Source organism: Aureobasidium subglaciale (assembly GCF_000721755.1).
Source record: "Aureobasidium subglaciale EXF-2481 unplaced genomic scaffold scaffold_33, whole genome shotgun sequence".
In the NCBI taxonomy this organism is placed as follows: domain Eukaryota; kingdom Fungi; phylum Ascomycota; class Dothideomycetes; order Dothideales; family Saccotheciaceae; genus Aureobasidium; species Aureobasidium subglaciale.
The window spans coordinates 157947-169811 of record NW_013566962.1 but is presented as its reverse complement, the minus strand read 5'-3'; the positions used below and the strand labels follow the sequence as shown (position 1 = coordinate 169811).

Below are 11865 nucleotides of genomic sequence, written 5' to 3'. Positions count from 1 at the left end.
ACTGATGTCGGAAACATAGAACTCATCATTCAATCATACACCTGAAGCATGAACATCACCAAGCACAATTTATTTGTCCGCAAGAATGCCCCTCTTCCCGGACAGATTCAGGCTATCTGGCGGTCTCCAAGACGTCAATCATCTCTGGTTTCCAGACATTCAGATGCCTCTTCGGTGGAAAGCCCAAAGCAACAGCCATCGCAGCTTCACCGTATCTCAACAGTAAATCTGGTCCGAAACATCGTCCTCGGCAAAGTATTCACCTCTCCTTTTCTTTTCAAGTACGGCGTAGCATGTCTATCAAAGATTGCAAACTCAAAATCGGCAATCTTGGACCCAGACAAGAATGCACTGCTACGTGCCTTGATCAAGCCAATGATATACGACCATTTCTGTGCTGGTACGAACAAGCTTGAGATTAAGCGAACTCTTGACTATCTCAAAACTATGGGGTTCAAGGGTGTTATTTTGATTTACTCCAAAGAGATACCTGCTATGCCGGTAGAGGCATTGAACGATCCGGAGCCACTGATACAAGATGAAGATATCGACAGTTGGCGAGACGGCAATGTAAAGACCTTGGACATGGTCGAACCCGGCGATTACGTTGGTATCAAGTAAGTCTCCCGACTCTCAAGTCATGGCAGGAAGTCGTACTAATCATGATGCCTAGATTCACAGGTGCAGGACCTCGAGTCGCCCAAGCACTCGCGCAAGACAGAGATCCACCACAGCAACTCCTGGACGCCATGTCCATCATCTGCGAACGCGCCGCCGCTCAAGGAAGTCGTCTATGGATCGACGCCGAACAACAAGTCTTTCAACCCACCATCGACCGCTGGACCATCGACTTAATGCGTCGCTACAACACCCACAACCAAGCCCTCGTCTCCACAACCCTACAAGCCTATCTCAAATCCTCCAGAACCACCGTCAAGAAAATGCTTCAGCAATCCCACCGCGAAGGCTGGACCTTGGGCATCAAACTCGTCCGAGGAGCCTACATTGGCAGTGAAACTCGAAGCTTGATCCACGACACAAAAACACAGACAGACGACTGCTATAACAGTATAGCCACAGACCTACTCAGTAAATCCTTCCCCGGCTTTACCCCGCAAGACTTCCCTCCCATCGAACTTTTCCTCGCGGGCCATAACTCTGAATCCATACGTAAAGCCTACACCCTACACCAAAACCTCCTTCAAAACGGCGACACACCTCCCCCCATCAAGTTCGGCCAACTGTTAGGTATGGCAGACGACATAAGTGGCGAATTGTTGGCTATGGGCGATAGTTCTAGCCAAGCAACCGAGAACCCCGCAACAGCGCCCATGGTGTATAAATGCATGAATTGGGGTAGTGTGAGGGAATGCATGCATTACCTCGTACGAAGGGCAACAGAAAACCAAAGTGCGGCGAGTAGAATGGAAAGTACAGTGGGAGTCATGCAAAAGGAACTTCGTAGACGTATTGGTTTCTAATGAAAGGATCTATGAGCATGGGGTTACGATGGTAATATTATGGCAGTTATGAAAGTTTTCTGTTTCCGAAAATTTCAAGGAGACTGCAAGATTGTTATTTGGCTCGAGAAGAGTGCGTTTGGATGAGATGACAGTGATCAAGCTTTTTGACTTGGATGGATATTGGCAGCTACCAGAGATTGTCTGTCATGAATGGATTAGAGACTACTGCCTTTGACAAACAACGTGGTGTTCATGATTCGCTGGGTGTACCTCCCGCATAGACTGTTCGCAAAGTGTCAGTGAGGCATAGGAGCAAAGAGATTGTTAGGGGGAAAACGAGATGGTGGGTGTTGAAGCTGAAAGATGTGTCACAAGAAGCCCACAGGAAAGGAAAGCATCTGGGTAAAGAAAGGACCAAATGTCATGATCGCCTTCCTATATTTTTTATTGTTGTTTTATTGTCTACTCAACGCTATTTCCTCCATACTATGCTCATCCTCTATCCAGAAATCAAAATGATACCAAAAAATCTCAATCTTGCGTCGTCAAATCATTCGTACAAAGCAGCTAGGACCAGCTTCGCCAGGATCCATCATAGCGAATTGTTGTATGTTTTTCCAGGTTGTCGTCCATCATAATCATAATATATTGTACTGTCCCCTTGGCTCCTCACTTGCAAACGGCTCTTTTTCCGATCAAGTAACTAATCTGGCGGCGAATCAACTTTGGTGCAGCCAAAACACGCGTATCCAACGTACCACAGGCGTCGCTGGTAAAAGGTTCGAGAAGTGCTTCCTTTGTGACATTCATGATGTCTCTGCCATCGGCTGACTTTGAGCCAAAAGCATCTGTGCCTTGCCAAAAGGTGACACCGCCGAATCTAGCCTTGCCGACGCGATCTTTGGTATACTCGACGAGGTCACCAAAAGCGTCTGGCGCCATGTATCCACCACCACTGTTGTAGTTCTCAAAACTGAGAGCGCCAATGTAAAAGCGAGGCAAATTGACACCGACATTGGAGCTAATTCCAGTGAGGAAATTGGACCATGCTGTCACGGACTTGTTGTAGCCTTTACCACCGGCTTTGCAGGCGTTTGCATTATAGAAACGCGGCCAGATGAAGTTTGCGTTTTTGTAAAAGTCGTATGGCATTACGGTGTTATTTGCGCAGAGAGGGGAGGCGGAGATGTAGCGGGCGGGGCTGGCGGTGGTGAAGAGGTTCTGGAGGGAGGCGGAGAGGACGTCGGTGTATGAGGTGTCGGCGCCGCCTTCGAGGTCTGTCAAGAGTGTCAGTCTGTGTGCTGCAAGAGGAGAGCGGGCAGGTGGAGAAGCACTGACCAAAGTCGAAACCGTCAAGGGTGACATTGCCAAAGGGCCTCAGGTTGGGCGAAGCAGTGCCAGCGCCAAAGACGTTCCAGAGGATGGTAGCAGCCTGCTGAGCATCGCTGACATTGCTCAAGACCAAGTTGCTGCTCGAGCCACCCAGACTGATCATGACCTTCTTGCCCATGCTCTGACATCTGGTAATGTTGGCCGCCAGAGTAGGGCAAGTGATGCCGGTATAGTTTGCCGCGCGCTGAGAAGGCGTCTTGCAAGCTCCAATGTCAAACGAAGGCTGAACGTAAGGGCCATTGAGTTGGCGCACGAAACCCATGACGATCATGTCAACATCGCTGTCGCTGCAGAGGTCCCACAGCAACGGGTTCTGCGTGTACTGCGCTTTGCCATAGTAGACGGCGAGCACGCTGTTGCCATTGGGATCAAACGACGATGCATACTGAGGCACCGACTGTCGAGGGAAGTAGTACTTCAACTTGTTGTCGTTGACGTTGCTGTTGCTGCTGCTAAGAACAGAAGGCAGAGCAGCCGCCAAGCCGCTCAACCATGCCGTCACCGCAAACAATCCCGCGGCCTTCATCTTTGCGCAGTGTCGATCTGATAACTTTTTTCTTGCAATCTCGAATCCTCTACGGCCGTGTCCCACTATATGTTATATATCGATATGTCCTCGCTTGCGGCTTTGCATACGAGCCCGTTGAGTTCCCTCGTGAACATGGCAGACGTTCCTTGCTGGGCATGTCCCTTTTGCACTGATTACGTCTGCTCGTTGCTGTGGCCGCGACGCCTCGACCCTCAACCACGCCGTTGACTATGAACACAACCGTTGACAACTACCATCCACTATTGCCTCAGGTGCCTTGATGCCGAAAAGATCTTCTCGACCTGTCTCTCAATCATCGTCCGTTTGCTCAGCTCGCTAAGAGAAAAATTCGTGTCTGCATCACTGGGCACAAACTGGACTTGAGGCATTTCATGTTTTGATAGGTGAAAATATGCATGTTGATATTGATGCTGTTTTGGTATAGTTCTCGTAACTCATCATTCGTTAAATCGTGAAGGAGAAAAAATAATGACAAAGGAAAAACGAAAAGGCTTCCGGTTTGGGCCTGCCATCCTCACAGTCCTGCTGCGAGATGGCTCACGATCTTCTCTCTAGGATCGTCTTCATCGATCTCATTGACCTCCGACTCGCCTTCTCTGTCTCGACTTGCTATCGAGTTGGCTTTGGGGGTGTTCATCCCGATGGATGATTCCTCGGTGATGATGGACATGATTGATCCATTGCGAGGTTGCAACGTTTCGAGAAGTCCTTGAGCTGTTTGCGCCTTTTCGTTCTCAGCTGCCTGCTCAACGGCGGCTGGCGCTGCGGTCGTCGCGCCATGGGTCAGCCCCCATGCTTGGGAGCCAAGATTCTTGACTACGATGGTGAAGACGGCGACAGACATGACAGGAGCCATGAACTTGTTGATGACCAACCCAAGCAAGATCTTGTGTGCTCGTTGGCGGAGTTGCTTGTTGGTGGCTGTGTTGATGAGGAACCAGATTGTCGGAAGCTGCGAGACGACCAGCAGCGGGATGATTGACATGAGGTTGAAGCTGCTGACAAGTCCGTAGATGAAGAGAATCGTGTTGGCGACGCGGTAATATACTAGGCTGAGTCTAGTGACTTCAATACACGCCCATAGACGTGTAATCCAGATCATGTTCTCGCCGCAGAAGTAGAAGTAGTTGTTGAAATATGCGTTGCTACCCCAGCGTCTTCTTTGACTGAGATAGTGCTTGAGTGATTGTGGCGCCACCGTTTCGCTGACGGCGCCTGGTACGAACAGTGTATGCAGGTCCTTGCTCTGCGAGAGCATCGAGTAGGTCAGCCTTCTGTCGGTGCCGAGATATTGGACTTGGTGTAAGAGTACAGGGTAGGCGGTGATTGGGGCTGCGTATTTGGTCATGGCTCCTGCCATCTCTGGTCGCACAGCAACCATAGTGATGCATCCAGGAAGACATGTGACTTTGCCCCAGACGCTTTCCGCTTGTCGGCGGACGAACTGACCGAAGTTGTACTATCATAATGTCAGTGAGGATCGACCAATACAACTCTAGCTCGACTTACTTGAAATTGCTGGTAGAGGTTCCAGTAAGACCATTCAGCACCCGCTTCTAGCTCAACCAGCACCAGACCACACGATGCGATAGCCTTGGGATCACGGACCAAAGCGTTGGCAAGCCCAGCAACAGCACCCTTGTGAATGACTGAGTCGGCATCCGTACAGAAGACCATGTCGAAGCCAGGAAAGTCTTCGCCAACAAGCGTGGGCAGAACATTCTTCTCAATCTCCTTGCGCAGTAGTCTCGTGTATAGCGGGGCATCTTCGCGCATGATATTGAACAAGTCATGACACAAGATAAGCGAGTCCTTCTTTCCAGAGTTTTTGACCTTCTCAAAGACAATGACCGGCACGTCTTCCATGAACCCGGCAGTGATGACCAGCTCGTTACGCTTGAACCTTGATGTGACGTAGTGCCTCTTGAAGGTGGTAGTGATTCTCATATACTGCTTCACATCTCTCGGCTTGCCGTCCAATATGATACACATGACCTGCTTGTGCGGCTGAGCGTCGTTGTCGCGCAGTGAGAACACGCAGTTCTTGATCATCTCCTCTGACTCCGAGTATGCTGGGATCAAAGAAAGAATCCACTTGGACTCTACTGGCGGCGGAGGCCAGAAGTGGTCTCTGATACCCATGTAGATCAGGTATGCGCAGCTGATGATAGATGATATGCAATCCTTGGACTTGATGAAAACGATGAATGACAGGACCCATCTTCCAGAAATTGCCTTTGGGGCCCAGAGCGCAAAGACTAGCATGGCAAAGTTGACGGCGAAGACATTGCTGCTAAAGACCACACGCTGCTTGATCAGATCCATACGAGTCAAGTTGCGGCATGGATCGACCGGGTCCGCGATCTCCGGGTATGTGTCGGTAACGAAAGTCTCCTGTGTTGTAGGCACAACGTGTTCTTGATGCGTGCTTTTTGGTTCCTGTGTGATGACTTCAGGAGCAGCGACTGCCAATTCCGGCTCAGTAGTTTTGCTTTCCTCTTCTTGGTCAAGATTGGGGTCCAAGGACTTCACACCTCCAATCAACGGACCATGGTCTTGGTCTGCAAAAGGATCAATCTCAACTATCGGTTGGAAATATGATGGCTGGCGAAGTCTAGTGACAGGGATTGCGTCTAACGAGGAGAAGTCGGACTTTCTTCTGAAAGGGTCCTCGGTAATAGATCCTGAGCGAGAACCAGAGCGAGATCCTGGACGTGAGCCGCGTCGCCATGATCCAGTATCCACGAGTGTAGCATCTGAGTCCAGTCTCTCAAGCTTCTTATGAACAGGTTGGACGGGATTGATTCCTGGTCGCCAGTTGAAAGCACCCCATTCACCATCACCAAGACGAGGCGAGTGTGATTCTGCCTTGAGATTTGGCGTTGTTGGACGACTAGTAGGTGGACTAGTAGGTCCACTTGAACTTCCAGGTCGCGAATTCGCCGAACCACGACGCGACGATCCGGGTCTCAGAGGACTGACTGGAAACTGATCGTCGGTGGTAACCTGCAACCTGAATTTGCCTTCATTCGTCCTTGATGGCCGACGAGTAAAGTCAACAAGTGTCGCCTGCGAGTCTTGTCTTTGGTTGCGTTTGGCCAGAAATTCTCTAAAGTCGGGTCCTGCCCTCGACACTTTTCGTACATTACGTTGTTGAGCATGATATTTAGAAGCAATGTCGGACGCAAAGTTGTCCAAACCTAGTCCTTGAGGTGCGACCTTGGTGTGTGCTTCTTCCGGCACCACGATGGTGGGTACCGCGTTCTTTGTGCTGCCATATTTGGGGTGGTCCTCCGAATAAAGCGGATAGTTGATATTAGTATTAATTTGGTCAGTCATTGGGTCATGACTGTGAGGAGCAAAGGTTAGGGACTGAGGGAGCAAGGAACATTTGTCTCCGGCGGGGTTCGAGAGGTATTGTCAGATCCGGTGCGCGAGTCTGGACAGCATGTATAAGTCTGCTTCCCGGACAGGTGACTGTCATGTTCGAAAGCCACTTACCACGGCTAGCGGGACTGTGGACCGTTGTCTGGAAGCCGCGGACGTTGACGACTGGGACTAGATGATTTAGAGACGGCGGGCACATGGATAGGCGAGAACCATGTTTCATTCTCACGCGACACTAGCTGTTCGATGAGCCCATGATTGGCTCTAGATGGCAATAGAGACAGGCACCGCACAGGCATTGAAGGACCGTTGGATATGTTGGAGGCAAGCATAGTCAAAAACGCAAGTGTAGGCGGGCAAGAGGCTGGAAAGAAGTCAAGACTTATAACGGCATGACGATCATTTGGCCATTCTGAAAGGTCCAAGACCCGCTTGTTGGCAGAAGGGAGAGACACACAGAGTCCAGAGTCATGAAGCCTGAGGATGATGGTCTAACGACGAGGTAGGATTTCGCTTCTTGTGTTTGGGTCTCCATAGACTATTAGTTCAGCGGATCTCTCCTTCACCGCATCTCTGATTCATCTTCTGATTCATCTTCTGATCTCTACGATTCCGATGCGATACTTCGAGGCAGAGTTTCAAGGCAGACGGAACCTAGTGAGTGGTTGCTCTAGCAAGGCATTCAGATACCGAGTCAGCGGTAGGGCTTTTCCTATAGAGAATTTTGTTATACTGACGGCAGAGACCGTTTGGCGCATTTGAAGTTGAACGGTCGGGATATTGAACCCTTTTCTCGGGCCAGATAGGTGAGAAGGACAACCGGATCCAGCACTGTGCATATTGACCAAAGATGATAATCGCGTACTTTGAGAGCATTGCATTGTCGCTCTCAATTATTGTGACGAACAGTGATGTGGATATGCATTCCGCTTTGTGGTTGATCAGTGACTGTCGCGATGTCTAGTTGAGGCTCTTCGAAAGCCTCCTTTGGGCGCTGCCGTTGTGGACGTTTCACGTCTCGCCGACAGGTTTCCCAGCCAAGGGACAATATTCAAGCAACGTCTTTTCACTGGAGAAGTGGATACATCACGCCAGTGGCACTGTGGTGGCAAGCCTCCAGAGGTAATTTTATGCGACCGGAGCGAGACATGTCGGTATCAAGCGTGATGTTGTACATTGTCGTTTAGCCACAGAACGTGGCCAGAGCATGGCAGCAGTCTTGCCCGGCAGTCTTGCTTGCCGCAGGGTCGGCAGAACTAGCTTGCTCTTGAGGAGCTGAGTTCCATGCGATTGTAGGTGTTGTTGGCGAGATCGGAGCTCCAACTCGCAAGTTTTTGAGCTTCAACATAAGGTCTGCCTCTCGACGTTGCGCGTAGAGCTTGACGCCAGATCCGGCCACCACCATCTCAAAGCTTGCAACCTTAACACAAATATGTTGTTATGCTTTACGGTCCGCCGCGCTCGAGCAGACAGCGATTGTAGAATTGCCGTGGGTGGACTTGCCCTACCGAGGTGTGTCGAACGGGCAACGAAATCAGGCATCAAGTTGATTCAATCTGGGGCGTAGGGCAAGACATTGTGGGTTGAATATTGATAAAACTACACAAGACGGATGATCGAATATACGCACATACCTCATAACGCAACTGAACAACTTGATCATGACCTTCGTGCCGCTTCATATTCCAAATGCCAAGTTCTTTCTCTTGCTAGATCTTGGATGCCCTATAGTACTTGATGATTACTCATAAAAGACCAGGCATCTGACTTCAATGCTCTGTCTGCCAGGTGCATCTACCGGAGTCTGAGGGTCAACAAAAGCGGTGTGAGGAGTACCATGAGCTAGGCCCTTTGTGCTGTTGGGCGACCACTCACTCCTGCTGTCGAAACACTTCAGAAGCATGAGCTCATCGGGCGTCATGTCCTTCATGTAGTAGAATTTGTGCTTGTCAGACGGAGCAACAGCATATGTCTCTCCCTTTGGCTCATATCCTTCGGTCGAAGTCATCGAGGAAGAGTCTGGAAGGACCTCCTTTCCTCTGTCATCATTGTCGTTGTCGGTGCGCTTCGGGTACAGAAGGTCAACCTTGACAAAGTCTTTCTCGGTGGTTGTGCGCCAATCAATGACAGCTAGAGGGAAATCGCTTGCGTTGTGACCAATTGGTCGCCAGACGTTGATGATTTGGTACCTGCCCTTAAGCAGCTCCTCAGCCTCGTCGGCGGGAAGATGACGGCGTACTCGAGTCTCTGCAGCACGAGGTGTCTGGTCTACATGGACCTGCTGGACAGGCTGACGGGGCGAAGTCTTGTCTCTACGACGGATGGTGTGATCGAAGATGACAACCTTCTTGATGCCGGGAATCTTCTCTCGCAGAGCATCTTCCACCTCTTTGTAGTATCCCTCACGGACAGCCGTGTCATCTGTGAAATCCTTCTCTTTTGATGGCTTGCGAAAGACGGCGAAACCAGCGTTGTCGGTGTTGAAGCTTGCTTCTTGACCGCGGATGTTCTCAACTTGACGTTGATGATCAGCTAAACTGCACTATGGTTAGTCGTCTTCGACTTTTCGCTTCGTGTGACATCGATCAGTGGATGGAGTCGGTGACGTACCGAAAAGAATATCCAGGGCCATCTACCTTTCCCCATGGTTTCTTGAAAGGTGCAGTCGCAGTCGCATCGTAGGACGCGGGATCGATGTATTTGAAGGTGGCTGTAGTCATTGTGCTTTGAGATCTGGCAGTACTAGCTTGTGTGATGGGTGTGATGATGGGTCGCAATGTTTGGATGGTGCGTGAGATGCGATACAAGCTCATGGGCTGTGAAACTGGTAGGAAAAAGTATTATTCGATACTTATGACATAGGAGGGGCTATTAATTTATACACCGAGGCCTTCTTGCGGCGGTCGGTTGATCAACAGGAAGGAGCGAGTCGCCGCACGACACAAGGATGACGCGATCCTGGATTATGTCAGCGCTGCTGAACAATCACAACTACCTCATTTGCCATACCACAGTCCAGCCCGAGATTTCCCCTGTCATGATGAGCTGCGTCGCCAACTGATGATCAATCCTCTCCTGTGGTCGTTTTGTGACTCTCGCCATCCAGATTCGTGATCAATGTCAGATCAAGGTCACTTGTAGAGTCAGCACCCCGAAAGTTATCGCCGATTATCTCCGTCTGCGTTCTTGGTCCTCCCAGTTTGCTGGACCATGTGGCAATGAACCGTTGATTATGTGGAAATCCATAACATGACTGCTCTCAGCAGCTTCTAGCTCAAGCTCGAGGCCATCATCACCAAAATGTAGGTTGATCGATTCATCATCAATGGGCTCGAAATACACATACTTCAACTTGCCCTTACTTCAACTCTCTACTCTACGTACCAAATATTTGTCCAATGTCAACGCTACGGACTGGTCGCTATCATTGTCGACGTAGCGCTGCCTCGCAGGCCAGCGAATTGTCCAATATGATCTGCGCATCCTGTTCAAGCTTCATCATGCGCTCCATCTGCCCCTCCAATGTAGAGTTCAATACTCTCAGCTCTTCCTCACATTGTCCCACAGCTACCTTCGTCACCTCAAAACTTTTCTGATTTCTCCGCCAAAATTTCACTCTATCACTATGCTTTTCAACTTCTGCTTGAATTGTGCGTTGCGATACTCTTGAATGCGTTCTCTGCAAATCTTAAGTCTTCTGAAGACTAAGCGTTCAAGCAAAAACCCAGTCCTGACCAATGGGGGAAACGTGCTTACTCGGGAATACCTGAGTCCTGGTCGTCAGATCCGTTCGTCGTGCTGCTACCATTTGTTGACCGAGTCATACGCTATGGCCACAGATAGTTCCAGTATGATCCGTGAACGTAGTGGGAGCTCTCTCACTTGTGGTCGCTTACGCTTCGCTGCCTCGAAGACCGCGACGATGGCCGTCTTTCGCTCGTTTTCAAGGTTTTGGCCAATCTTGATGAGTTCTTCCTTCTCAACTTGCAGTCGGTGGAGGTTGTCCGCTTCATTTGCAAGCTGTTCGCGCTGGAACATGAAATTGGTTCGCTTGGTCTCGACTAATGTTTGTATCTCTTTCATTTTCCCAGTCACCTGATCGAGTTCGGCCTGGATGTCGTGACTATGCGACATCTCCATATCGTCGACATCATCTACCATAACGTCAAGTGTCAATACAAGCTCCTATGTAGTTGGTGGACTCGATTATGCCGCTCCTATGGCATACTTCGCATGTCTTTTGGCACCGCCTCCAGATATGTCTCGATGATTGCCCAGCTCCAGAATTGGCAACCGGCTGCTGGCGTCCATCGTGTTGCAGAGTTCCGCGAGTACGCCTCCGAACGCGATTACTCTCGAGTGGTTCGGCTTGGATATTAGCAGTAGTGGTCGGACTTGCCATGTATAGCCCTCTTTCAGAGCCTCTCTCACACATGCCGAGCCGATCTGCTGGTTGTACGATTCACCTAGTCATTTAGCTCCGTGATGGTAGACACTCTTTGGGCCTGTTCGACTACAAACTTTGCTGCAGACCAGGACATCAACGTTGATGAAAATCATGGAGATGTAGGCACCTTTTTTTCTTGAGCTCTTAGTCACCGGTCTCGGCAGTTTTCCAGGTATTCTCTGGCTATCTTACCCTTACCTTGGAGAAGAAGTGGCTGAACCACATCAACAAAGTGAAAGCCCGATCAGCCTGTAAAAACTTGACTATTTGTCCCTCAGGTGTCCAAACCACCACCTCATCTCGTATCTCCAGCTTGATTGACGCACTCTTACTGACCTGCCAAAATGCACAGACTTATTTCCAGATAGTCACAATCGATACTGGGAGCTTCAGAAATTACGCAACTTAATGTCACGCTCCACTAGAGTGAAAACAATCTTGCATTTCCGCAGCTTCGTTTTCTGCTCGTGTCATCGAGGAGGTACGCTTGGCCTTACCACAGGGTTCTGGAACTCCATCCATCCACTCGGATTCCACTGCTCGGCGAGAATGGCGGCGCCCCAAGCTTGCGAACGCGAGAATATGTCCAAAAGGAGATTCTGCAGACCTTCCAGCTGCTAGGCCAC

The 11865-nt window shown here is 50.0% G+C and overlaps 5 protein-coding genes across 5 annotated transcripts; 1 reads left to right on the top strand and 4 right to left on the bottom strand.

The window, feature by feature from the left end:
• Window positions 1-48: 48 nt before the first annotated feature.
• AUEXF2481DRAFT_33421 (uncharacterized protein) lies at window positions 49-1481 on the top strand (the record flags this gene model as incomplete). Its single annotated transcript, XM_013484089.1, has 2 exons — window positions 49-617; window positions 674-1481. The coding sequence occupies 2 exons, from the start codon at window positions 49-51 to the stop codon at window positions 1479-1481; spliced, it is 1377 nt and encodes a 458-aa protein (XP_013339543.1).
• A 599-nt stretch (window positions 1482-2080) lies between these two features.
• On the bottom strand, window positions 2081-3480 carry AUEXF2481DRAFT_44503 (glycoside hydrolase family 18 protein). Its single transcript, XM_013484109.1, has 2 exons — window positions 2802-3480; window positions 2081-2740 (listed from the first exon to the last, which is right to left on the bottom strand). The coding sequence occupies exons 1-2, from the start codon at window positions 3379-3381 to the stop codon at window positions 2133-2135; spliced, it is 1188 nt and encodes a 395-aa protein (XP_013339563.1). The 5' UTR covers window positions 3382-3480; the 3' UTR covers window positions 2081-2132.
• Window positions 3481-3783: 303 nt separating this feature from the next.
• On the bottom strand, window positions 3784-6817 carry AUEXF2481DRAFT_112741 (glycosyltransferase family 2 protein). Its single transcript, XM_013484145.1, has 2 exons — window positions 4915-6817; window positions 3784-4864 (listed from the first exon to the last, which is right to left on the bottom strand). The coding sequence occupies exons 1-2, from the start codon at window positions 6742-6744 to the stop codon at window positions 3920-3922; spliced, it is 2775 nt and encodes a 924-aa protein (XP_013339599.1). The 5' UTR covers window positions 6745-6817; the 3' UTR covers window positions 3784-3919.
• Window positions 6818-8533: 1716 nt separating this feature from the next.
• AUEXF2481DRAFT_70399 (uncharacterized protein) lies at window positions 8534-9512 on the bottom strand (the record flags this gene model as incomplete). Its single annotated transcript, XM_013484123.1, has 2 exons — window positions 8534-9329; window positions 9403-9512. The coding sequence occupies 2 exons, from the start codon at window positions 9510-9512 to the stop codon at window positions 8534-8536; spliced, it is 906 nt and encodes a 301-aa protein (XP_013339577.1).
• Window positions 9513-10519: 1007 nt separating this feature from the next.
• On the bottom strand, window positions 10520-11069 carry AUEXF2481DRAFT_44497 (uncharacterized protein). Its single transcript, XM_013484108.1, has one exon. The coding sequence runs from the start codon at window positions 10951-10953 to the stop codon at window positions 10594-10596; it is 360 nt and encodes a 119-aa protein (XP_013339562.1). The 5' UTR covers window positions 10954-11069; the 3' UTR covers window positions 10520-10593.
• Window positions 11070-11865: the final 796 nt, after the last annotated feature.

Bases quoted from the DNA above. Each gene is read 5' to 3' on its own strand.
- AUEXF2481DRAFT_44503 (XM_013484109.1), bottom strand. From the start codon at position 3,381: ATGAAGGCCGCGGGATTGTTTGCGGTGACGGCATGGTTGAGCGGCTTG. The intron at 2,741-2,801 runs GTCAGTGCTTCT...CACTCTTGACAG, and splicing joins CCTTGACGGTTTCGACTTTG to ACCTCGAAGGCGGCGCCGAC.
- AUEXF2481DRAFT_112741 (XM_013484145.1), bottom strand. From the start codon at position 6,744: ATGACTGACCAAATTAATACTAATATCAACTATCCGCTTTATTCGGAG. The intron at 4,865-4,914 runs GTAAGTCGAGCT...ACATTATGATAG, and splicing joins ACCTCTACCAGCAATTTCAA to TACAACTTCGGTCAGTTCGT.
- AUEXF2481DRAFT_44497 (XM_013484108.1), bottom strand. From the start codon at position 10,953: ATGGTAGATGATGTCGACGATATGGAGATGTCGCATAGTCACGACATC.